General features: G+C 40.5%; 1 protein-coding gene across 1 annotated transcript; it reads right to left on the minus strand.

The window, feature by feature from the left end:
- Positions 1-26104, minus strand: VCPIP1 (valosin containing protein interacting protein 1). Its single transcript, XM_050940610.1, has 3 exons — positions 23210-26104; positions 14950-15036; positions 1-5609 (listed from the first exon to the last, which is right to left on the minus strand). Exons 1-3 carry the CDS (start codon positions 25881-25883, stop codon positions 4735-4737), a joined length of 3636 nt encoding a protein of 1211 aa, XP_050796567.1. The 5' UTR covers positions 25884-26104; the 3' UTR covers positions 1-4734.
- Positions 26105-26884: the final 780 nt, after the last annotated feature.

The raw sequence follows: 26884 nt of genomic DNA on the forward strand, positions 1-26884 counted from the left end.
GACTTTTTAACTTAGTTTTAATATAGCAAAGAAAATTCCAAATACTGTACAGTGAAGTGTAGTATAGTACACTATATACTGTTATAATACACTATTGTTACATTACAGATAAAAACCAAATGTAATTAGTACAAGAATCACAAATAAAACAAACCAAAATGTGCTGGATAACAGCCAGTGCTGTGAAGATGGTACAATGTCTTATGCTAATTTATTTTTAATTCAACATGTAAAGCACTTACTGTTTAAAAAGATTTGTTTTCTATATATATACACACTATTAATGCTTATTTATACATACTTTAAATAGCATTACCTCCAAATAGTGCACTCTTTTTAGTTTCTTGGCAATAATCTTCATTAAAAATAAAATAAATCTGAAAATACCAATCATGTTTCAATCTTTTATTGCTCTAGGGCTTAGAGGGAATTCTGCATTCTACAGATTTTATGCAACATCTTAAAATTTTAAATACTCAATAACTGATATTCACAAGCAAAACAACGTTAAACAGATCACGACCGGTGTTCTTAAACAGGAGGCTCAACTTCATGTTAATATTGTACTACAAATGTATGTAGACTCCATAATTTAAAAAAATTGTCAGGTGCCAAACAAATGTACAAACAACAATGGCATTTTCCTCATTCACATTTTGTTCACTTATGCTGGAGCATAGTGCTGAAACTCCCGTACTTCTAAATATTGAATTCTGAATTGTAATATCCAGCATTTCAGTGTGTTCCAAAGAAAAGGCAGAATTAGTGAGCTAGTCTTAGGGGGCAGTATAGTTCCCCCCACCCTCCCTTTTTTAACTATATTTTGAAGATTTTAAATTAAACACTTTGGTTTAAAAAAAATATATATACCCTTTGTATGGAGTTAGCACACAGCTTTGAGCCAGTGTACTTCTGTGAAGTTTGCTAGAGTATTCTCTTGGAGGCTACAGAAACCTTGTTTAGACATTAATACAGCCATACCTAAATATCATCCTTACAAAGAACTGTTATGTTCACATGCTTGATCTGTGGTTTTAAAAATTCCACATAACTATTAAACCACACAATAAACAGATGTGTAAAATAAAGGACTGCCTTTAATTTCAAATAAGATCAGACTAAGTTCTGATCTATTTTTACATCTGATGACACTATTTAAACTTGAAAAGCTCAACAACAAAAAAAATCCACCACTATGAATGAGTGTCCTTGTGATTGCAAAGGGAGGTTGTCCCAAAGAATATATTATAGTAACTAATACAGCATCTTAAGAAAGGTACATAAATCTCTACTTCACTCAAGCAATGAAATTCAAATATTAATTCCCAGAGAAATATAACACAGTAGCAAGTACTTATTCATAGCCAACCATTATAACAATACTGTTAATATCTTGCATTTGTCTGGAAAGCTAACTGCATGCTGTACTCCAGTGATTTCTAGTATGCATACCGATATTGATTCAAAAGCATTTGTCCAATAGTCTGGATTTCAATCTCTACGTTAGCAATTCTTTGCACTGGGCCCTGGCATTTGCCACTGCCTGCCTTGCCTCTCATTCAAATTACATACATTAACCAGCAACGGAGCTTGGGATGCTCCAAAACTTAGTCTAATTTGTCGTGCACACTGAGCAAAAGTTGGCAGGCTCTGGCTAGGACAGTAACTGGTTAGTTGTCCCAAAATGTGGGAACCGCAACTGAATTTCACACTGGTGACTCTGTAGTAGGCCTGATGATAAACAATACTGACTGATCTTTGCACCTTTAGAGAGAAGCCATAGTCACACAGCTTTATTCACCACTATTATTTTACTAAAGCTCTCCTCCCACCAGCATGCTCCCCTACCCCTAGCATTTTCCTGAGTCTCTTAGGGAAAGATGACAAGCACACAAGTGGCAGAAAAACAGGCACGTATATCTCTCAAACTATATTTGCTTCTGTTAGGCCTGCTAGAGTTCAAATGAAATGCTCTCCCGAACTTACAAGTTTCAGTGCTCTTTATTTATTTTCTTTCATACGGATACACACCTCCCCAGGGTGTAGATGAAATCTAACTTCATTTTGGATATGTTGGAAATTAAATGCATCTGTTTAAATGCATCAGAAAGTTAAATGAAATAAAGAAAACTGCAAAGAAATATGCACATTTATTGCAAGCCTGCATGAAACATGGGGAGCTCACATCAAGCTAAAAAATGAGCTTCAATTACACTTCTCATGCATCCTGGAGTTTTCTGAACATTTAAACTATACCTTCTTCATATTTCTTTATTTCACAAAGTGAAGGTTTTTGAGAGCCATGATTTTTGATGGGTCCCAGACACATGACACTAATTGTGGGCCAAAACCAAAGAATGAATAACCTGCATCTATGTCATTTCTGTTCACATAGTACAGATGTGTGGAAAGATTTAACAAAATAAACCAAACAAAATCAAAGTCAAAGTCTTCCTCTTCAAGCAATAAGATGTGCACATACACCTACTTGTGCAGTCCCCCAGAAAATGCAATAGGTCGCTGACCGGTACACACCATCCCTCTGAATAGGATTATGAAAGAATGGGGTGTAATAAATTTAAAAATGCATGGCAATACCTCATTCTCCCCCTACACATACTTTACTTATGGGGAAGGTTTCTCTCTCCTTTTCCCTGAAGAGATTTCAGTGTGTGTTTAAGAAATTCTTATATCAGCTAGATTCACTAAAATCCAAAGCCACCCACGTACCTCTTCTCTCAACCCCTGCTCATTTATAGTGATTTCTGGGAACACCTCTCACCATGTGGAAGCGTGTGCTTTTGTCTCCAGCCTCCAAACAGCTAGGCTGCAGCAATGGACAGTAATACAACATCTGAGGCTATGGCAAGCTTCCAGCTGCTGCATGTGCATCCTATTTCTCATTGGATAAGCACTGTCAGTTAATCAATACACCAGAGAGGTCAATTTTGGTGCCAAGTTTACTTCACTTATAGTTATTTGGTTGAGATTGCAAAGTTAGCAAAAGAATATCTTTTAAATTAGCATTTATTAATGAAAAGTGATTTTATGTTTCATATGTAAGTAATGCACTACCTTATTAAATATTTGTTCCCTGTATGAAAAGAGAAACCAATATATGATGTTTTAATTACTAGTAATTTAACTAAATTGGGACTATATTTTAAGTGATTTGCTTTAGGTACTTTTCCATATAAAAAAATATGACCTCCCTTAAGCAAGGCAGTCTGTCATAACAGTGCTTAGAATTTGTTTCTGTTGATGTGACTATAAATGTAAAAAGTAAGGAGATATTTTTCTGAATACAAACATGTTTATAATAAAAACTTAATATCTGTGGAACTAGTAAAAACCCACGTGTGTACACAAACAGACTTCAAGATCTAAATGTTGTAAATTCCTTTGAGGCTGTTTTAACACCTTTTGCCTAATCCATTTTAGCTTAAATCAGAGGAAGCAGCAATAATGCACTTAAAATATGAATATAGAAAGTAGAAGGCAAAGATACATATTCCATCTTTATGGAGCACGCACAGTGGCTGCTTCTTAAGAACTAGCACTGTAGATCTGATGAATATGCTGCTTAAGCAGATACCAGCTTTATCATGAACTGATGCAGGGAAATTTGCATCACAAACTGCAGAGATGCCAATAGAAACAGTAGTCTTTATGGGCATTGAAATAGTACATATTTCCTGTTTCCATGGAGTTTAAAAAATGAGCTTCCAGAAGCTCAACTATCACTGGAGAACATTTTAGAACAATGCAACTAATTCAAGAGCTATTTCTTTCTAATGAATTCTGTTAATTCCTCATGCTCTGAAAATATTAGCCATTACTTAACTATAGCCACCATTTACCAGTGCTAATAATCAAAATCTTTAAGAATTGATTTGCTATTGAGCTGTTGTAACTTCTTACAACACTTTCCAACCTCTCTCCCCCATACCCAATATCAAAAAAATGGCATGGCAAAAAAGTGCATGCTATCACTTACTAAGAGAACAATGAAATGGCTCTGTTGGCTCAGACAGCCATGCGTAACTGCACCGCATTCGCTTTGTCTTCATCTTACACTAAGTAGCCTTTTTGCTAATCTTGCTCAAACTGACAATATGCAGAAGATAAAGAGAGCTTAATTATAGTTACTCTTATCCCAAGGTTCTGACAAGCATTTACAGGAATATGGATGCAAAAGTGTTTAAATCTAAGGGAATGCCAGCATCATGTAATTAAAGTGTTGTATATATTGTTTTATGAAGTTTAACATACAATTTAATTTCAGTTGCTCTTCTGAAATTAATGTAAATGTCTGTTTACACTATAATTTTGAGTGGACACAGACTTCTGGGATAACACATTAACATTATCAATTTTGTATTTTTGCTCTGTTCTAGCCTTTTTGGTAATCTTACACTAGCACTAAGAATCTCACATGGGCTTAAATTTTAAGACTTTCATGGAATTAAAATTACAAAGAACTTTCAATAACCCACATCTACAGCAGATATTCATCTCAGTGCATTCTCTAATAGCTAATTTACAGGTCACTGAGAACCAGCCTGGGCAGCAGCATGGAATATTAAAAGCTATTGCCAGTCACACACTTGCTATCATGCACTGGATAAGAAGATATAGTCTTCGAAACATACAAGATTTAATGACTAATCATTTTATATGGCCCAGCCAACAAATATTACATTTGAACAGCTATCCTTATCAGCTTTCAACCAATCAAGAGTGATCCATCGGCTCAGTTGTATTAGCAATCCCTGCATCTTGACTATCCATCTCCTCAGCCTCCTCAACAGAATTTCCTTTTTGCGCTTTAGGTCTTGTGTGGAATGTTGCTCCCATTGAATTTACCATGTTGCCAGCAGTTGTTTCTGTATTTGAATGTTCAGTGCCACCTGTTACAGAAAAAGAATCTGGCAAATTAGCCTGAACGCTGCCAGTTTTAGGTGATGAATTCACCGCTTCTACTTTCCTTTGTGACAAATCGATAGATGCTGACTGCTCTGCATTCTGATCCCGCAGGTGTCTGTCCATTGATGCCTGAATAGAAGAAACCATTTCCTGTAACTTTTTTCGCTGTGCCTCAATCAAGGTAGGGTCAAGCTGCCTGCTGTCTCTCATTGTCACCACTCCAGGAGCTATGCGGATAAGCTCACTGTTACCAGAAGCAGCTGTGAATATAGAAGGCTCTATTTTAGTGGGACTGGGATTGAAGTCTGTTTCTGTGTTATGCTTTCTTAAAAGTGGTGTTTCCCTGGATTTCTGATCAAGTTGTTGGCTACTAGATGCAGTTCCTAGTGAGTGGCCCTTTCCTTGAAATGCAGTTACATTATGCAGTTGCTCAGACTTCTTTTTTACTACTCCACCGCTACCTAATTTCAGAAGTCCATGTGAAGGACTCGCTTCCCTGCTTCTTGAAGTAGCCTCTGCTCGTACTTGACTTAATGCCTCTTTAACCAAGTCTTCAACATCAGGACCAATAGGGAAGTGCCCAGCAGCATCCACACACAGCTCTAATCTATCTTCTGCTGCATTATACACAAAGTTTTTACCAGGCAGATATGGAAAAGTACAGTGCTTGCCATCAGCCAGGCCTACAGAAAAGATAGGGAGAAATCAATAATGTTATTAAGTCAGACCATTTTTTCTAAAAACATTTATATTATGCAGTAAAATTCAAAATATTAGTTACGGTATCAGTAAACACGGTAAAGTGATTACAGTAGACCTATTCAAGTGTGATCAGAAGATTTATGCAGGCTTTGCCTGCAGTGACCACCATGTTAGAAGTAAACATTCTGTGCTGCTCTACAGCAAACACACAAAGATGCACCACAACAGGTTGGAACAAAGAATACATGGCAAGATATACAATTGTAAGGTGTTGTTTGTTTACTCCACAGAGATGGCGAGGTATGAAGCTGAAAGCTGCAGAATATGCTTCCAAGAGTCTAATAAATGCTAAGAACCAAGACAACTAATGGATAGGCTGCAAACAGCTGATTTCAGGGCAGGGAATTTATTTTCAGAAATTACTTCATTTTTAAATAATGCAGCTTTTGAACACAAGTTCTAAGTTTCAAGAAGCTGACTCTGATTTAGTGGCAGAGTATGTACTACCACACAAGATTAGAGTTCAAGTCTGTATGCCAAAGGCTGGGTAATGCTTTTTAGGTAACATGCTGAGTGTCTGGAGGATGTCCCCCGCTGAGAATCCTATCTAGCGTTTTAGGAGCAGAAGGTGAAGTTTTCAAAAGTGACTAAGGATCCTAAATTTCAATGAAAGTCAATATGACACAGGCTCCTACATGCCCAAATCACTTCTGAAAATGGGACTTAGATACTTTTAGAAATTTGACCCCAGGGTCTTTTAGTACTCTCTCTCTCTGATTGTAAACTCTTTGGAGCAAGGATTTTCTGTCTTTATAAATCAGACAGCACTGATCGCATCGTCAGTGCTAAACAGAAGATTAAGAGTGTCATATTAGCAGGAGCAATAGTTACCACAACACGGGGATGAATAAAAGATAGACAAAAAGGGAGAATCCTCAAGTATCAGAAGACCATCTTCACAGGGCAAGGAAGAGTTATACAGATCACAGCATACAATCGTTTTCTGAAATTCTAGCAATTTTGAAGAGATCCAGTTTTCCTTAAATTGTTCTAGTGTCTTGTGTACAGAGGCAGCACAGGTTAGGTTAAAGCAGCCAGTTTTATAAGAGCATCTACAGGATCCTAACACTGCTTTTGGTTTAGATTAAGTTAATATTAAATAACTAGTAAGGCAGGGTTGAGTTGGGGATAGTCTAAAACAGTGTTTCTCAACCGATGGGCCGTGACCCAAAAATGGGTCACAAGAACGTATGAAAGGGTTGCCAACAAACTTTAAAAATAGTTCATCTTTGGATACTTTCTAAAAAAAAAATAGATGCCACTTGTGCTTTACCGTATGTTAACACTGTGCATACCAATGGTATTGTCACCCTTACTTCTCCTGGTGGTGGCGTTGCGTTCAGAGCTGGGCAGATGGAAAGCAGCAGCTGCTGGCTGGGTGGTATGGTATTGCCACCTTTACCTCTGTGCTGCTGCTGGCAGCAGCTTTAACTTATTATTTCTATTGTTATTATTACATGTAATGGGTAATAAGTATTATAGGCCAAAATACTTGTGTTTTCTACTTAAGCTATTTACTGGGTCAGTATTGGCCATCAATGTTTACAAATGGGTCCTGGTCCAAAAAAGGTTGAGAACCAGTGGACTAAAACATGCAAGTGTTCAATATAGAATGGCATGAGCCCACAAGAACATGACACATTTCCAGATGAGTATTACAAGGAGACAGCAATCTGAAATAAGATTAACTATAAACTGAGGTCAGACAGAGGTAAAATGTCAAAAATTTTAGTCAGTTTTTCCCAGTCAGAGACCTGTAGTAGATATAAAGATCTAGCAACTGACAGGGGTATGTCTACACTGCATTTAGACACCCGCAGTTGACCTGTGCCAGCTGACTTGAGTTCACCAGGCTCAGACTACGGAACTGTTTAATTGCAGTGTAGACATTCTGGCTCAGGCAGTTGCCCAAACTCTGGGACTCTCCCATCTGGCAGGGTCCTACAGCTCAAGCTCTAGGCTGAGCCAGAACATCTATACCACAATTAAATAGCCCCTTAGCTCAGATCAGCTGGCACAGACCAGCTGCAGGTTTTTAACTGCATTGTAGACATACCTTCAGTCACTAGAAGTAGGAGTGCAGAGTGTGTGCTATCAGGAAGGTTTCTATATTACTGGGTTTATGGGAGGATTTTGTAAGCTCTGTTCCCGACAGCATTTGGGCCTCAAGAATATGGATTTTAATAGTTAAATATCTTCTTCTCAGAAAGAGAAATGTCACAGTCACAGAATGACGTCTCAGTCCACTACATGCAGTGAGCCTACGAAGTTGTGGGGTTTTGTTTTTTTTTTTAAGAAACATGACTTGTGTTATAAAACTATGTTTGGTAATCTACTGCTCCATTGCCCATCTGATTCTGCAGTGTTCCTGCCACGGCTGGTTCAAGCAAGGCTGGAGCACCATGCAGTCATTTTGATTGAGCTTCCAAGCTGTTGTGTGGAAGAAGGGGATACATCCCAATCTCTCAGAGTGTTCTAGTTGTCACCACAGAACAGACTTGCATGAGCTATTCTTTGTTGCATGCAATGCTGGACTGTGAGCAATAAGACAGCATTTTAGTGCTGGTGGGGCCCTGTGGCTTAGGGACCATCCGCCAATGAAGACTTTGCAGCACTGCCTAAGCCAGTTCTGTTCACTGCAATTCTCGTAATAGACCTATAAAATTTACAATATCAGAAAAGCGCTAAAAATTGGCATATTTCTGGCATTTTCTTTATATTCTCTTGCAATTCTTGAGAAAAAAAGCAGAAATTATTCAAGGTAGAAAAATATGAAAAACCACAATTTCTTTATTTCAAACGGAATGAAGTCAAGCAAGTATTTGGGGAGCATCAACAAAAAATCATTTTAAATATATTAAATTCATTAACACTGAACACTGAAAAGACAATGACAAGTATAAAAAGTTGATCATTTATTACAGATCAAGTCAGTCAATATAAGGGCCTATTTGGCTGAAAATACCCTCCATTGCTACTGGTCCAGAGACCTGCAGCTGCAGAGAGATGGCAAGCCAAATTCGGTCTTAAAAAAATTACATGCACACAGCTCCCATGATACCAGTGGGAGATACACACCTTCACATATACCCATGAGCAGAATTTGGCCTCAAATTGCTACCCTCCTCAGTAGCCTCTAAGGGCTTCAGGAATTAAACATCTCTATCTTTCTTACAATGCAGTCAGACTTAACAAACCTGGATTTATATAAAAGCACACATACCAATAGTGTCAGGTTCTTGAGATTAAAATAAGAGGCATCTAATGCACATGCTCATGATATTTCCCAAATCTCTCAACTTGAATGGGTTCTTCCCTAACTCACTGAAGATCAGTTATCTGTAGTGTATATGGAGCCAGAGTCATCGCACCCATTTCAGGATGACAGGATTGTTCCAGAGGTAAATCTGATGAAATATGAAGCTATGCAGTTCAAGAAAGAGCTCATATGCTTGAGTTCTTTCTTAACTGGTTCTGCAACTTTCATCTAGTCTTAAGAATGTTTCTATAGCAAACGATTTACTCTGAATAGGTGGTCCTGCAGTTTGAAGGCCATGGACAGGATCTGAGGGATTAACCGTAGCTATACTCCACTATAAAACTTGATTTTGTATTACTATCACTTACAGAACTTAAAAATACGTGCACTCCTGTTTCTCATTTGAACTGATACAAAAATTACAGCGTTAACTTCTCTAGCCTGCACAAAGGCATAAGTTCCTTCACTGTGTATTACTAATTACATGACCATAGCAATTTAAAATATCCATACCACTTCAAAGCATTATTTGTAATATAATGTTGATACTTATCCTATTTGCCTACCTTCTTAGACACTAATACCGGAAAAATAATTCATGGCAATGCAGCAACATTCAAATACAAAAGGTGTCCCTCCACTCACTTTCTTTTCATGTTTCCTTAGTTGGCAATAGTGACTTCTGGGTCAGGCATTTCCTGTCAGTTAATCACCAGCTGGTGTTTGGCTTTATCACAGGCCCTCAATTCCAGGTGGTTATTAATGAGGGAGGAACAACAATATGAGGAACTGTGGAAATGGCAGAAATGCTAAACGATTTTTTTGTTTCCGTTTTCACCAAAAAGGTTAGTAGTGATTGGACGTCTAACATAGTGAATGCCGGTGAAAATGAGATAGGATCAGAGGTTAAAATAAGGAAAGAACAAGTTAAAAATTATTTAGACAAGTTAGATGTCTTCAAGTTACCAGGGCCTGATGAAATACATCCTAGAATACTCAAGGAGCTGACTGAGGAGATATCTGTGCCATCAGCGATAATCTCTGAAAAGTCACGGAAGACCAGAAAAATTCCAGAGGACTGGAAAAGGGCAAATATAGTGCCAATCTAGAAAAAGGAGAATAACGACAACCTGGGGAATTACAGACAATTCACCTTAACTTCAGTACCCGGAAACATAATGGAACTAATAATTAAGCAATCAGTTTGCAAACACCTAAAAGATAAGTAACAGTCAGCATGGATTTGTCAAGAACAAATCGTGTCAAAACCAACCTAACAGCTTTCTTTGACGGGGTATCAAGCCTTGTGGCTAGGAGCAAAGTGGTAGATATAGTATATCTTGACTTTAGAAAGCCTTTTAATATGGTCTCACATGACCTTCTCATAAACTAACTATGGAACTACCACCTATATGGAGATACTCGAAGGTGGGTGCCAGTGCTTAATTTGTGCCAGGGCTTGCCAGGACTGAGCCCCAGCACCTCTAGGCTTGGCAGTTCATAGCCCCAGCACCAATGGGCTTGGCACGTCAGTTATGAATGTAAAAACTGCTTGAGTCCCAGTACTTCTTTCATTACAAATTAAGCATTGGTAGGTGCATAACTGGTTGGAAAACCGTTCCCAGAGAATAGTTATCAGTGGTTCACAGACAAGCTGGAAGGGCATATCAAGTGGAGTCTTGCATTTCTGGGTCTGGTTCTGTTCAATATTTTCATCAATGATTTAGATAATGTCACAGAGAGTACACTTGTAAAGTTTGCAGATGATACCAAGCTTGGAGGGGTTGCGAGTGCTTTGGAGAATAGGATTAAAATTCAAAATGCTCTGTACAAACTGGAAAATGATCTGAAGTAAATAGGATAAAATTCAATAAAGACAAAAGCGAAACACTCCACTCAGGAAGGAACAGTTAGTTGCACACATACAAAATGGGAAATGACTGCATAGGAAGGAGTACTGCAGAAAGGAATCTGGGGGTCATAGTGGATCACAATCTAAATATGAGTCACTAGTGTAACACTGTTCAAAAAAAGCAAACATCATTCTGGGATGTATTAGCAGGAATGCTGTAAACAAGATAAGAAGTAATTCTTCTGCTCTGTGCTGCATTGATTAGACCTCAACTGGAGTATTGTGTCCAGTTCTGGGTGCCACATTTCAGGAAAGATGTGGACAAATTGGAGAAAGTCCAGAGAAGAGCAACAACAATGATTACAGGTCTAGAAAACAACCTATGAAGGAAGATGGAAAAAATGGTGTGTGTTTAGTCTGGAGAAGAGAAGATAGATAGTGGACATGATAACAGAAACATAACAGTTTTCAAATACATAAAAAGGTTGTTACAAGAAAGAGGGAGAAAAATTGTTCTCCTTAACCTCTAAGGATAGGACAAGAAGCAACGGACTTAAATTGCAGCAAGGGTGGTATAGATTGAACATTAACCACCCTGACAGGAAGCTTTTTCTAAGGTGGAATAAATTGCCTAGGGAGGTTGTGGAATCTCTGTCATTGGAGATTTTTAAGAGCAGGTTAGAAAGTCACCTGTCAGGGATGGTCTAGATAATACTTAGTCCTGCCATGAGCGCAGGGGACTGAACTAGACCTCTTGAGGTACCTTGCAGTCCTACGATTCTGTGATTCTATCATTGTCCAGAAATGTCCTCTCCATTAGCCATTGTTACAACAAATTCACTAGCTACACACAATATACCATTCTTCACAGCACAGATTAAGCATGCAGAAAGATGGAAAACCAGAAAGAAACATATTGTCATAAGATACTTGTCTACTAGTTGTTGGTGCCAAGACTAAGAATTAAGCTAAAATAGTGGGTATGAAGTATCACTGAAGTATTAATGAACTTTACAGATTTCTGTAGAAGAGAATGGGATGAGTTGTGTACAGTCTTTATTAATCATAAATCACGCTCATTGTTGCAGGGTTGCCTCAAAGCAAAAACATTTTTCTATACCCTATGATAAAAGTGTGTTTAACATACAATGAAGAGATGATTGATGTGGTACAGCTGTTTCAACCCAGAATCAAGAGTTTAGCGGTGATTGGTAAAACAGAATCTAGAAATAAATCAAGTGGTGAGAAAGCAGATGAGTGAGTGCTACACTGTAGATGGCACCACAAGAACTAAGTTGTACTGTGAGTGCAAAGATTTGGGTAAGAAAAGCCTAATATATCAGAGAAGGAACTCAAAGTGAATCAGGTACTATTAATAGCATAACTTCTCAAAAGGAAACATTATTTCACTTGTAGACAACTGTTTTCCCAGATTCTAAAATTAGTTTCTGAAGAATATAAATTTGTTCTATCTTCTTGGTCTTTAGCTCGTCAGATTATTGGCATTTTCCAACAATACAAGAACATCCACTTCATATATGGAAACGAACTAACAATATCACCTATGCATTTCAGAGCATGAACAGAACTTTGAAAGCCTCTATATATGAAAAAAAAGTCACTATTTCCTCAGTCTGCAGCCTCATGCCATGCAAAGTTATGAGAACCATGACACTTAAACCCAGTTATCTTGCATTCAGCAAAGAAGAGCAGCTAATATACAGAAACTATTTTCCTTATTTATGCAGCTCAGGAAGCTTAACTGGAGATACATAGCTAGGACCCTATCAAATTCGTGGCCATGAAAAACACATCACGGAACATGAAATCTGGTCTTTTGTGTGCTTTTACCCTGTACTATACAGATTTCATGGGGGAAAACCAGTTTCTCTCTCAAATTGGGGGTCCTGACCCAAAAGGGAGTTGCAGGGAGAACTGCAAGATTATTTTAGGGGCATCACAGTATTGCCACCCTTACTTCTGCACTGCCTTCAGAGCCAGGCACCCAGCTCTGAAGGCAGCGCCCTGCCAGCAGCAGCACAGAAACAACGGTGGCAATACCATACCATCCCACCCTTACTTCTGCGCTGCAGCCTTCAGAGCTGGGCAGCCGGAGAGTGGCGGCTGCTGATGAAGGCCCAGCTTTGCAGGCAGCAGCGTAGAAGTATGGGTGGCAATGCTATACCATGTCATCCTTACATCTGTGCTGCTGCTGGCTCTGCCTTCAGTGCTGAGCTCCCAGTTAACAGTCACCGCTCTCCAGCTGCCCAGCTCTGAAGGCAGTGTCACCGCCAGCAGCAGTACAGAAGTAAAGGTAGCAGTACTGCAAGCCCCCCTATAATAACCTTGTCACTCATCCTCTCCTCCACCTCTTTTTTGGGTCAGGACCCCTACAATTACGACACCGTGAAATTTCAGATTTAAATAGCTGAAATCATGAAATTTGCGATTTTTGAAATCCTATGACTATGAAATTGACCAAAATAGCCCATGAATTTGGTAGGGCTCTATACATAGCTGTACAGAGACAATTTTAGAATGAAAGCTTAACTCTGGGTAACATCCTTCATGACTGTATAATTTTGCCTGGAAACAGCTATGAACCTTCATAACCTCAAAATATTTTACACAATTACCAGGCTTACTGCTATTAGAAAGTATCAGAGGGGTAGCCATGTTAGTCTGGATCTGTAAAAAGCAACAAAGTCTATATGGTGCCACAGGACTGACAGACATACATATTGGAGCATAAGCTTTCGTGGGTGAATATCCACTTTGTCAGATGAATGGCATTCATCTGACAAAGTGGGTATTCACCCACGAAAGCTTATGCTCCAATATGTCTGTCAGGCTATAAGGTGCCACAGGACTCTTTGTTGCTATTGGAAATAATCCATACACAATTACTTTATTATACCCAGATTAAGTTTTAAAATAAATATTATTTAGTCATGTAAACTAACTTCAGGTTCCTACATTGTGCCAATCACTACGGCATCTGAGCACAGTACTTCTCTTAGTAAGAATGTTGGGAAGTTACAGAAAAGGCCCAAAACAGTGTTCTATTGGCCATCCATGGTAGGGTTTGCCTCTTCACTGCTGGTTTCTTCTGCATCCTAAGAAGCAGTATAAAATGCAGCTGCAGACTCTGAAGTGCTAACGTTCCAGTGAATCAGTACTTTGAGGGGGAAGAATGGGTGGTCACAATGGAGGTGTGATTTGCTCCAGATTCTATGGGATTTTCATACTCTTAACACTTAACCACTTACAGCTGGTTCCCCCTGTAAGATGTAAGAATTTCAGAATCTAGGCAAGTGTCACGCCATTTTTAAGGAGAAAGTTTCTTGCAGAAATTCAGAAGGGTTGTTTCCGTCATTGAGAAAGATTGATTTCAAGTGACTAAGCAAATCTGCTCCACATGACTAAAAAGAACCGGAGCCAGTTTGTAATCCCACAGACAACTGTTGGTAACCTCTTTTGTGAATCACAACCCATATGTTGAGAATCCCTACTCTAAAAAGTTACAAAGCAGTATTTCAAGAAATAGAGGCATTTATTCAAGCTACCATGAAAACCAACTATTGGTTGGTTCAGTTTATATGATTGCAGTTCCTGCGTTAAAGTTAGTGAAAGTTAATATGTACCTGGTGCATTTTAATTGTGTTTTAAAAACAGAGCAAACAAAAAGACTCTTGCTAAACCTTGTTTTTTCGGACACAATCAGCATCTACACATGCAAGTTCCAAGCCTAGGCTCTGGGGTTTCCATGGTTCAGCAGTCACAGATCTAAATGTTTGATGCGTGAAGTCCTATAGATTTAAATAATTTTAACCTGAACATGTTGTTTAAAATGTTATTTTCTCAAATAGCATGCTTTTTTCTGCATTGTCCCCCATTTTGGTACTTTACTAATTTTTTCCATTTAATTTATTCTAAGAAATGAGGGAGCATTAGAAGTTGGTATGGCATTATTAAATTGAAACAATGGGTTATGGCAGTGCAGCTTAAGATCTTGGCTATATTAAAAAATACAAATTTAAGATGCTTGAGGTGCAAACACCTCAGTATCAATTTTCTCATTCTTAATTATTTGAGAAGATACACGCCACGGATTTTAATAATTTTAACCTCAAAGTTAGAAAAACTGTACCAGTAGTTTTCTTCATTATGCTGTAGAACACCCCACCCTGCTGAAACAAGTGAGGAAGTCCCTTTGCATATGACCAAACATCTTCACCTGTAAGACAAAAAAAAAATAGAGTAATAGTTAGAAACTAGCAGTCACATTTAATGACACAGGGTAAAAATTTCAATAGTCACTGTTTAATTTATACCAGGGCTTACCAGGTCTGAGCCCCAATACCTCTAGGCTTGGCAGTTCATAGCCCCGGCACCTCTGGGCTTGCTGCATCAGTTATGAATGTAAAAAAATTGCTTGAGCCCTGGCACCTCTTTCATTACAAATTAAGCACTGTCAAGAGTGTCTAAGGGATTTAGGAACTTAAGGCTTATTGGAAGATTATAGGACTTAGCACCCCAAGTAATTTAGGACCTTTTGAAAAATGTTACCAACAGTCCAGACACAAGTACTCTTTACACTTAAGAACACAAATAGAAAGGAAATATTAACCCTGGTGTCCCAGCCATCTCCTAACTCAGGTGGCATGATTTTACATCTCATTCAAAGGATCCCACTTTTAACAGTGCACCTCTTAGAACTGTAGAGAGGCAGCATAGTCTAGCATGGACCATGCAAGGGTCTGGAATGCCAACCACTTACCTGCCTCACAGGAATGAGAAGCAATTAAACTAGCACTGTACTGTGACCAACTAGGTCAATAGACATTATTACTGCCCTATCAGCAGGGTTTTGGAGCTATGTTCCGGCTCCGCTCCAGCTCCAGGCAAAAACCTGCAGCTCCACTGCTCCAGAGCTGCTCTGCACTCCAGCTCCAGGCTCTGCTCCAAAGTCCTCTCTATCAGTATTTAGTATCTGCCCAAATTCTGGAGTGGAACTTGAACCCAATCTTCTGGCCCAGAAACAAACTTTAACTGGACAATTGATTTGTTTAGAGAGCTAATTCATTTTTTTCACTTGGTACTGAACGTTCTAAAAAAGTGAAATGGAAAAGTATTCAGAGACTTAAAAAGGAAAAAGATAGTGCAAGAGCCTTCTTCTGCAGATCTTGCAACCTAAACAGCCACATATTTCTCTGTCTTAACTCTCCATCAAATCTTGTCAGCTGAAGCAATGTCAAATAATAAATAGCACCAAGGAAATAAGTTAACTGTATCTGTTATTTGGGGAAACAGTATGTATGAAAGATGCCATAAAATATCACCCTTCAGTACTTTTTCAGCCAGGAGGGGATACAAGCTAAAACATAAAGTAAGGTAAACTAGAGAGTCGTACACTTCATAGCTTCTTTAGGCTGAGCTCATTGCCCACACCAGGCGCTTCTTGCATTCCTCCATGTCCACCCCTCCCTTGTTCACAAGCTCCATGTGTGTTACCATCCCATCCCCCTTAATTTCAGGGACTCCCTGCAATTCCCTCTCAATCCACCCAAGAACTCCTACCTTTACCACATGGCAGGTGTTCTGTGTGTCACCTATTATGTTACCCCCTCAAGCCAGAGGCTCCACACATGTCCCATTCTCCCAGTCCCACTTTCTCCTCCACTCCCATATTTATTTCTTTTCTCTCTCTTTGGGAGAGAAAATCATGTAGAGTGGCAGCATTTTAAACCTATTGGGAAAGGAGGCAGAGTTGAGATGGTGAGGTATTGTTATGCTAGAAGTCAAGTATCAGGAGGTAGCCGTGTTATTGTGTATCCACAAAAAACAACAAGGAGTCCAGTGGCACCTTGAAGACTAACATTTATTTGGGCATAAGCTTTTGTGATCGAAATGGCCCTGTCAACACTGGTTCTCCACTTTAGAGGTAACTCCCTTCTCTCCATGTGTCATTATATAATACCTACATCTGTAATTTTCACTCCATGCCTCTGAAGTGAGATTTTTTACCCACGAAAGCTCATGCCCAAATAAATCTGTTAGTCTTCAAGGTGCCACCAGACTCCTTGTTGCTTTTATGCTAGAAGTTGTTAATGGCTGTCATCAACCAGATCTTTGATCTATAGACCCTCGCAGAGGGGGTTGAAGCTAATGCTCAGTGTGTCCACACCCACCCTTTGCTTTTTCTGATTTTCACAAAAATCAATTGGGGTCTTACAACTGATGCCCACATCATTCCCTGAAATTCTGGAATTGATCAGATGCACTGTTCAAAAATTATCATATTACAAATAGATAGAAATGCCACTGAGTTGAGCAGAAAGCCTCGGTTCTCTCAGCCAACAAACAGGATGACACACTATTGCTTCTGTTCAAATATTTTCTCCCCTACTTTTTTTAACAATACTTTCAATCACTTCAATCAGAGAAGCTGCCACTACTCCTTCAGCAGAAATAATATTATAAGATTTCACAGTTCCTGCAATGCAAGCTCCACAAATCTAGGCAAGTCTTAGGGCACGCCTTCACTGGCAGCGCTTTAATGCTGTTTAGTTGAAACACAGCACTGGGAGAGAAAAAGAAAAAACAAAAACACCTCTAGGAGGGGGAATAGCTCTCAGCGCTGGTGCACTGTTTACAATGGCACTTTACTTGCAACGCTCAGGGGGGTGTTTTTCACACCCATGAGCAAGAAAGTTGTAGTGCTGTAAAGTGCCAGTGTACACGAGCCCTTAAGTTATCCAAACAAAAATGTTAGCAGCTAGTAGAAAAACGATCTGATCTTTACAACTCACAGCTTTGCCATGATCGTGAACTATGACGCTAAGCTCTTTAGGGTAGGGAGTGTCTTTCTGTTCTGTTTGTACAATGCCTAGCACACTGGGGTCCTGGTCCATGACTAAGACTTCTAGGTGCTACAATAATACAAATTAATAATAATAATAATAATGATATTCTAAAGACAGCAATTCAAGATTGTTCCAAAGCAATCCAAGCAATATTCCAAATTTTGATCAATAAAGTTGCAGAATGTACATGAACTAAAATAGACCAGATAAAATGGCTTTAATGCCATACTTCCATATCCATCAGTTTTTATGATGGTTTGAAATTAAACAATTTAACACTTCAACAAATTCCATTGCACTTCTTAAACTCACTTTAAAAAAAGTCTATTTTCCCTATTCTTTATAGTCAAAGGCCGAACGGTGTTTTTTGCACATACTTTCCAGAGTTCATCCTCTGGCTGAGACCAGAACTGGCAAATTTCATCCTGGTAGGTGGAAGTTATATGCAACTCATACATGCCCTTTACAATATAAAATATTTATACAACCTTAACTAAAGGTCTTGCTATATTGCATCTATAAAAAGCTGCCCCTACTAAAAAAAAAAAAAAAAAAAAAAAAAAAAAAAAAAAAAAAAGGGAAAAGGAAGTTTGAGAAGGGCTGTTGGTTGATGAGATTCCAAATCAAGAAGACTGTTTCTTCATTCTAAATACCTGTTCAAAGCCAGCCAGCAAATACCTAGTATCCCAAGTGAAGCACTGATGGAGATTGTCAATGGGGCCAAAGTCCCTTTGGCTGGTTTTTACTAATCATAAAGACCATGGAACCATCTCACAGATCAGAGGTGGGCAAACTATGGCCCAGGGGGCCACATCTGGCCCTCGAGCTCCTGCCGACTGGACAGCAGGGTCCAGGGCTTGCCCCACTCCAGCGCTCCAGCCAGGGGCTTGCCTCATTCCGTGCCTGCTGTGGTTCTGGAAGCAGCAGCATGTCCTCCCTCCAGCTCCTATGCATAGGGGCAGCCAGATGGTTCTGTATGCTGCCCCTGCCGAGAACCATGACCAATGGGAGCTGCAGGGGCAGCGCCTGCAGATGGGGCATGGAGGAGCCGTAGGGGAGACATGCTGCTGTTTCCAGGAGATGCTTGAAGGCAGCACCAGCTATAGCCTGCACCCCTGATCCCCTCCTACCTTCTGGTCCCAGCCCTGAGCACTCTCCTTTCCCCCAAATCCCTCATCCCCAGCCCCACCCAAAGCCTGTGGCCTCAGTCCAGAGCCCCCTCCCACACCCTGAACTCCTCATTTCTGGCCCCATCCCAGAGCCCTCACCCCCAACCACACCCAAACTCTCAATTTCTTGAGCATTCACAGCCCAGCATAGAATTTCCATACCGAGATGTGGCCTTTGGGCCAAAAAGTTTGCCCACCCGTCACAGATGGTTCCTCACCTCTCTAAGTGCACCCCAAACCTTTGAAAAGCTAAAAAAATACAGTAAATATTCTTGCTTTATAGATACCCATTTTCATTTAGGCTAGGACTTTTAAAGAAAAATAAGGGAGTTAGGAACCCAAATCACATTGAAAAGATTTGACTATTTCCCATAGGTGCCTTTGAAAATCCCCAAATATTAAGCTACAGGCTAGTGTTTTATCTAATGCATCATTATAAAGAAAAGCAAAATTAAATTCAGATAGGTGCTCTTCACTTTATAAAAAGGCATATTCTGATGACATTTAAGTGTTCCCTTAACTGTGTTACTAACATTAACATTTTTAAAAAGAGAACATTTTAAATGTACTTTTCACCCTTATTCAAAAAATAAATGCAGCATATCATATTAACCTTTGTCAGTAAAAAAATCCTAATAGTTTCACTTTCTCTCTCATCAGTTTTGCTTCCCAGTTGTTACACACTACAGCATTTTTGCTGAGTTCACAACACTGCCAGGAAATAAAACATCTGTTTCAGTTTAATTAAGATGTGGTCCTAACAATTCTGTTCATGTTAAATTTAACAAACCTTTTTATTTCTTTTTTTAAATATCTAGATTGTGTATGAAGAGAGTCTAATTGCAAGAAGTATGAACAATGCCACTGAAGCATAGTACATACAGTCCATCTTACACTTGTGCAATTATTGATTAATTACAGCAAGGCAGAGCTTCAAAAATTAACCTCAGTATCAATTAACCTAGAGATCAAGGCTACTAATCGTGGTGAAAAATACTTTTGCTGCCATGCCTCCTGCAATTTAGAATGACTAACATTTGTGCCCTGTTCATTCTGTATTGTATTTAGGTTTGGCAGAATTCAATTAGTAAGTTACCTTTGGGGTCTATACATTTGTCCTGTGTTGCTGGGTTAGGTTCTTTTCAATGCTCAGATGATGGGTTTAATGAAATAGTCTATTAATCTGGCAGATCATGCAATGGGATGTAGAAACTGCCTCAGGACTCCACATATGAGAGATGATACTCTTAGTAATATGTTGGAGTATGCCGATTACACAGTGGTTATGGATTCCTTAAGAGCAGACTTCTGCACTTCAACTTCAGATATGGCTGCAAGAATGGCAATGTTGTATTCACAGGAAGCATATGCACCTGCTTTTTTTCCCCAACAGAAATGAGACAGCCTAACCTACACAAACACACATACACACACACACAAAAATGACACCCCAGTCAGTTCATACACTGGGAGGAGAGGACACGAAACAAAAATCAAATACCTGAATTTTCAGTTTAGGCCTGTCTACACAAAGAAGTTGCCTTGTTTTAACTGAAATCAGTTTTAAAATCAGTTTACTTAAACTAGTGCAAGCCCCTATATTGACACACTTAGCAGTTTAAACCTGGTTATATCAGCTTATCCAACACCTGCTAATTTACCAGCACAAGCCAAACCGATCTAAATAGATTTAAACCTGGCTTGTGAGAGTCCACAAAGGGTTTTGCAATGGTTAAAGTAAATTGGTTTTAAAAGACACCTTTAGTTAAACCGGTGCAGCTCTGTGTTTAGAGTAGGTCTTTGGGAACAGAAAGTAGTTCCTGTGTGTGGTTCTAAATTTTGAGCCAGGCAAAAACGGGGAAGAAAGACAGAGTCAATTTTTCACAGGTCAGATATAAAGTGTAAAGCAAAAGTCCAAAAACAAAATAATGCAAAGTATCCAGTTTAAAGCTCTGTAAAAAAAAAATAATAAATAAAATCACAATTTAGAAGTTAGTTGAACACAGCATAAATGCTCCAGAGAGAGCTTGTCAAGATCTTTAATTAAGTTGTTAATCTAGAAATACTTGCACCAGAAAGACAGAGTTTAGTCAATCAAATAGGCTGAACTGGTGCTCCTTCCATTAAAAAGCCTGGATATGATTTTCCCCAGTGTTAAAGAAAAGTTTTCCAGCATCCAGAATGATCAGCAACAGATTTTCCAAAATGGATTTTCCTTGTAAGCATGAAAATGTAAAACAGAATTTTCAGAGAGGTCTTTTCTCTCTCTACCTCGTCTAATCCAAGTCTATAGGATTTTATTGACAAAAGCAAATACTATGCTATATTCTCTCACTCTGTAATATGAGGCGCACAGACTCTTCAGACTTTGTAACACTGTAGCTAAGCGGCAACTGAGAAACTATCATTTATATAGCCCCATATAGCATGATGGCTGAAAGCATCATACCTGAAATGCTCCCAGTCCCCTGCATCCCAAGAATATTTTACATTCTTTTCCTGTGAAAAATTAAAATTGTTTTCATAAAATTGTTTGAAGTCTTAGCTGCCTGATCAATTAATGAATGGAACGAAACAGCTGTAATACAGTAGCAAGCAGCCAGTTGCCAGCACAAATTTCCTCCAGAAGTCATTAGAATAAAAAGAACAGTATGGTTTTGATCAGAAGAGTGACTATGTAAAAATAGCCTCTTACTCAGTGGCTTTGTTCTGTGTAATCTGTCATAGTTGTTTGCTTTTAAGAGAAAAAATAAGCGTGTGCTACCATTTATTCTATTAACCCTGAAAAGCTAATACAGCCATAAGAGAGTGAGCTGGATTCTTTTTCTAGCTTGTACATCAATAAAACTGTTAACCAAGCTCCAAATGTAGAACCTTGAACTAGTGATGTGAGCGTCAAAGAATAACTTGAGTCTCTGATCCCAGAATAAGCTTGCAGCGTTCACAATTTAACAATATTTACTTGTAAACAAAGCAAGATTGATACAGAAGTCACTGGAACAAATGTAGAATGCCAGAGTGCTTTTTTGAGTGTCAGTTATCACTGCATTGTCAAGAGTATTTTCTGGGGATCTTGTTATACATTCTGAGTGGGTAGTTTAGGGCTCCATCTTAAAGGAAAGTAGTTTTTAACCTAGACTATTCCAAAATGGGCCCTTGAGGCTCTAGCACATATGCCAAGTTAATGTCTTGGCTGGTGGTTCAAAATGCTATCATACAGACCTGGGTGTAGACAGGCTCATAAGAAATCAAAATAATAATAAGGTGTAAGCTTCTGTCACTGCACTCTCTGATTAAGAAATCGTTTTGTTTTCAAATATTACGTTTTACTTTGTGTTAGCCAAACTAATTCCCTCAGGCAAAGGAGAAGGCCCAGTCCAACAAAACACTCTAAATTTTAGTATATGTGCTGCCGAATACTACTCTGTGTGTTTATCCAGCTAATGTACTACAGTGAACATTGTACTTCCTGGAAATAAGTGAAAGGAATTGTTGCACTGAGTAATGCAAAGCCATTTCAGCTTAGCACACTGGTACATTACTGGGACAAAAACAGAGCAGAGACCATGGGAAAGAGGAGGCAGAACAGAAGAGAAAAACAGAAATAAATAGAAGAAAGACAAAATAAAAACTATCAGTACTAGAAACAGTCTCTCGTCAGCCACCAGAAGAGTAAGTTTAGACATCAGGAAGTGAGAGAAGCACTGAAAAAGGCCTGAGTCATCTGAGTCAAGGTAGGAAAAATGAAAATAAGATGACAAGAAAAAGGAAGCGGTGAAGAGTCCCTTCTTCTAGAATTATGACTACCTCAAATTCACATTTTTCAACTGTTTTCAAGTGAAGCTTCTCCTACCTACTGGTTGATTTGGAACTCAAATATATTCAGCTTCTTTTTTTGGTATCTACTGCTTCTCCTCTGCTTACATTAAGCCAATTACAATACCCAACTACTGTTCTTCACTATGTCTCAGTCTACATATAAAGTTGCACCAATTTAACCAAGGTGCAATGTTGCATTGACTTCACTGACCAGTGTAACCTTTTGTGTGGCAAGCTGTAAAGGCTTTATCTCTCTACAAAATTGAAGAGTTTAGCTAGCATCCAAACTTCCAATTAAACAAACGCTGTCTAATTATTTTCTTCTCATCCCCTTAGCCTGCATCCATCCTTGAATACTCTGAAGTCTGGGTGGGGGTGGGAAGATAACTTATGTATACACCAAATTTTACCTTCAGAAGGGACTGGAGGGGGAAAAAACAGAATGAGCTCAGAGAGGGCTCCACAAAGACACAGAGTAGAAGGTATTTTCTGTATTGTGTTAAAAAAAATGTATTAACTATAGATACCTTACAAGACAAATTAAAGTTAGTCTTACCCATTAATGTTGCTAGAAGACACAATGAGTACATTTCTTTATCAACTTGCTCTTGCAACTCCTTGGAAGATATTTTACTGGTTACTGCAACATCTTCATGTTTCACAGCATGAGTTGAGGGTGCTGAAGTAGACTGACTACCTTCTTCCTTACCTTTGAAGATCTCTATAGTTATTTTATCACCATGCTGCAAGGGAACTGGCTCGTTCTCCATTCCTTCCTTGGGTGGCAGAAGCTCTTTAGGAGGAAAGCCATAGCGAATACATTGCAAGTATGGAGGAATATTAAATTCTCTGGCTATACTTTCCTGCAGCTCCATGAATGTGGTTGTGGACTTCAATGTAAGCATAGACTGTCGCCCATCATTTGTTGTTATTCGGATCTTCTTTTCTTTTGTAGAAGTTGGAGAATAAGGGGTCTTTGTAGGCGTAGCAGGAGCAGATGATGGCCCATCATGAACAGCAGCAGGGGAAGTAGTCCTAGGTTGTCCTTTTTGTTCTTGTTTCAATTTTTCAGTTTTCCGTTTCTGCATTACAGAAGCCTGGTCTGCAATGTTCTGTTGAATAGTTCTTTCAGTTTTACTCATATTTAACTCTTCCTTGTGCAAAGTTTTCATTTTCTGTCCAGTAAGAATAATTTTGGTTGGAAGTTGCAAATCTAAGTCTTGTCCTTGTTGTATATCATCAGCTCTTTGCACATGAGCACTATCAATATTTACAGGAGTATAATCATCAGGGTTCTTTTTGGCAGTTTGATGTAATATTGTATTGACAACTTTCTGAACAAGAATCTCACTACCAAATTCACCAGGAAAATGTTTGGTAACAAGTTTCATTGCAACATCATACACATTACTGTTAAGGGTTGTATCACTTTCATACTGGAACCAATATACAGTCTCTCTCACCACTCTTCCACCCCATTCTAAAGTAATAGGAAAGGCTTCAGGGAGATTGTCATATTCTTTACCATCCCAATAGTGCTTGAATCCACAGCCACATTTGCCACCAGTGGATTTAGTATTAGTTCTGTCCCCATCCAGATATACAACAGATCCATCTCCCCTGACACGACGCACCAAGGTACCATGACACCAGTTACAAGCAGTCAAACTACTCAGACTGTAGTCTGGTACCAGGACATCCTTCACAGAATTATAAGAGCACACCAAACTGTTCAGAGGGAAACTGTAATTTTTGTCAGGCCTCAGCTGGCCATGGGTACTTTTGGCCAGATTATACAGTTTCCCTCCTGGAGCCAGCCACTCTGGAGGAACATGAAGCTCTGAAAGGGCACCACAGATTAGACACTTGTGAAGGCGGTTATCCACCACTGCTTTTTTGGCAGCTGCAGTAACATCTTCAGGCTGAACTCCTATTACACCAGTCCTTCTGTAAAAATACTGATGTACATCAGCTACTAAACTGGGATGAATACCATGCTTATTCATGAAAACCTCTTCCATTGCAGCAACCAGCCTCAGTAAGTATTTATCTTGCAAACTTCTATCTCCTCCAATCACACAACCATCCTCCTCCAGTTTGATGTACTTTTTGATGAGATCCTGAGGAACTCCCCAAGCTTTAGGAAGTAATTTCATAGGCAGTTTCGGTAAAGCAGCACCTTTTATTCCAACCAAAGGAATATAATGGTTACGTCCAGAGCTACTCCATGCAATACAGATAGGTTTATTCAACATGCCATCTTTTCCCATGCATTTTTCTACCGGTACCAGCCCAGGGAGGAAAGTTGCTGAGTAATCTCCAGAACTACGCATTCCACTCAAGGAATCCAGCAGGATGATGGGTCGGTGAAGCACATTGGCCAAACCAAAGATGTGAATGTTTCGCAGGCCCAATGGCACACCTTCTGGAGGGACAAACAAAGGGTCACACTCATTGATTATGTCCTCCCACTCTACTGCATCGATGAAGTCATGGAAGAGAGCCTTGTAGCGGCTCAGGTTCTCCTTGAAGTGTTTCTTCAGGTTCTCCCGGAGCGCGTGCCAGAACAGCTCCCTGCCCACCAGTGCTCTTGAGACAGCATGGACCAGGCAGTGGCCGTCACCATCCACGTGGACAGGGATCAGGCAGTCCTGGCTGTTGTTGGCTTTCTTGATGTCCTCCAGGGTGTCATGCAGGTAAAGGAGGCTGCCGGAGCGGTCCTTGCCATAGCCCATAGTGTCGACATGCTCAGGCTCGATGAGGAAGGCACGGTCGCCCAGGAGAGCACAGTCAAAGACATCCCCCTGATTCATCTCGGTGAGAAGCTTGGCCTTGCCCGTTTGCTTGTCCATGCCATAGCGGGCCAGGATGGGGGAAAGCAGCTTGCAGTGGTAGTTGGACAGGCCCATAACTTTGACCAGCTCCGTGTTCTTCCTGGGGGGCCCCCCGCCGCTCACCCCCAGCAGCGCGTTCCGCAGCAGGTTGTGCAGCACCAGGTCCGGGTCCGTCACCTCCTCCACCCCCAGCAGCTGTCGCTGCTCGTGGCGCTGCCCGCAGTCCGTGCACTCGATGCTGCCGCTGCTCAGCGGCCCGTGGGCCGGGAAGAACAGGCGCGCCTGGCAGCTGGGGTCCGGGCAGGTTCCGGAGAAGATGCGCCGGTCCCGCTTTTTCGAGACAGGCGGCGGGGGCTGCTGCTGAGGAGGCGGAGGAGGCGGCGGCGGTTGGGACATCGCTCCGCAGTGGGCAGTCTCCACCCCTAGCTTCTCTTCCCTCACAAGCTCATCCCCTCGCCTCGGGGAACGCCCGGTGCCCGACGGATTTCGCCCCGTTCCCCAACCGCGGCGCACCAACCCCGCCACGGAACGCGGAAGCCACCGGTACCACCGCTTACTGCTTCTTCACTGCCCCGGCCGTTGCAGTGCAGGCAACGGCCTTCCACGCAGATGGCGCAGGCGCGACGCTGCTCAGCCAGCCGGGAATTGTAGTCTTCTCCGCGAGAGGGCCCAGGCTGTTGGGACTAGGCGATTGGTACTTCCAGAACTACAAGTACCGTCATGCAATGTGTTGGGAAGGGTACGGGAGAGAGGAGAGGCAGGCGAGAGCAGCTCCCAATGGTTTCTGGGAGATGTAGTCTTTTGTGTTGGTCACCGGGTCGGCAAGGGAGGAAGATTGCGGAAGAGGACACAATTCCTAGAATGCTTTGCGGTATCCTGTTTGCTTCCCGTTTTCACCTGTTAGGGAGGGGTAGCTGCTGCGCTTAAGGTGACACGCGCCCGTCGCCTAGTGTGTCTCGGAGCCTGGTCTTAGCCAGCTCAGCACAGGTGTCGCCGACAGCCAGGAACGCCTGGCTCCCTCCTTGCCCGCCTCTGACGAGCCCCAGCCCGCTGGGCAATGAGAAGATGAAGGCACTTCAGGGCCAGTGTTATAAAGCCTGGTGCAATAATCATACAGGTGGAGCAGGAGAGAAGACATTAGAAAGGAGTTGCACTTTGCGAGGATACTGAATCGTCAGTATTTGTCCTTCTACATGCCCCAGCAAGCCACTGGGCATCGTGGGGACTCCATGCAATGCTTCGGTGAGGGACAAGGCAAGGAGGTGAACAGGTTGCGATAGAGGGACAAGGAGCTACACTGAGAAATGGCCAAGAATTTGCCAGCATCTCAGGATCTGTACAGGGCATCCCACAATCTAGACATGGTGCGACAGATGGCAGCTGAACTGGTTCGGCAG

The sequence above is a fragment of the Gopherus flavomarginatus genome, chromosome 2 (assembly GCF_025201925.1).
Source record: "Gopherus flavomarginatus isolate rGopFla2 chromosome 2, rGopFla2.mat.asm, whole genome shotgun sequence".
Lineage (NCBI taxonomy): Eukaryota > Metazoa > Chordata > Testudines > Testudinidae > Gopherus > Gopherus flavomarginatus.

Coding starts and splice junctions, on each gene's coding strand:
- VCPIP1 (XM_050940610.1), bottom strand. CDS start 25,883: ATGTCCCAACCGCCGCCGCCTCCTCCGCCTCCTCAGCAGCAGCCCCCG. Junction 15,037..23,209: donor TCTTCTAGCAACATTAATGG/GTAAGACTAACT, acceptor TTTGTCTTACAG/GTGAAGATGTTTGGTCATAT. Junction 5,610..14,949: donor CATAATGAAGAAAACTACTG/GTACAGTTTTTC, acceptor TCTTTTCTGTAG/GCCTGGCTGATGGCAAGCAC.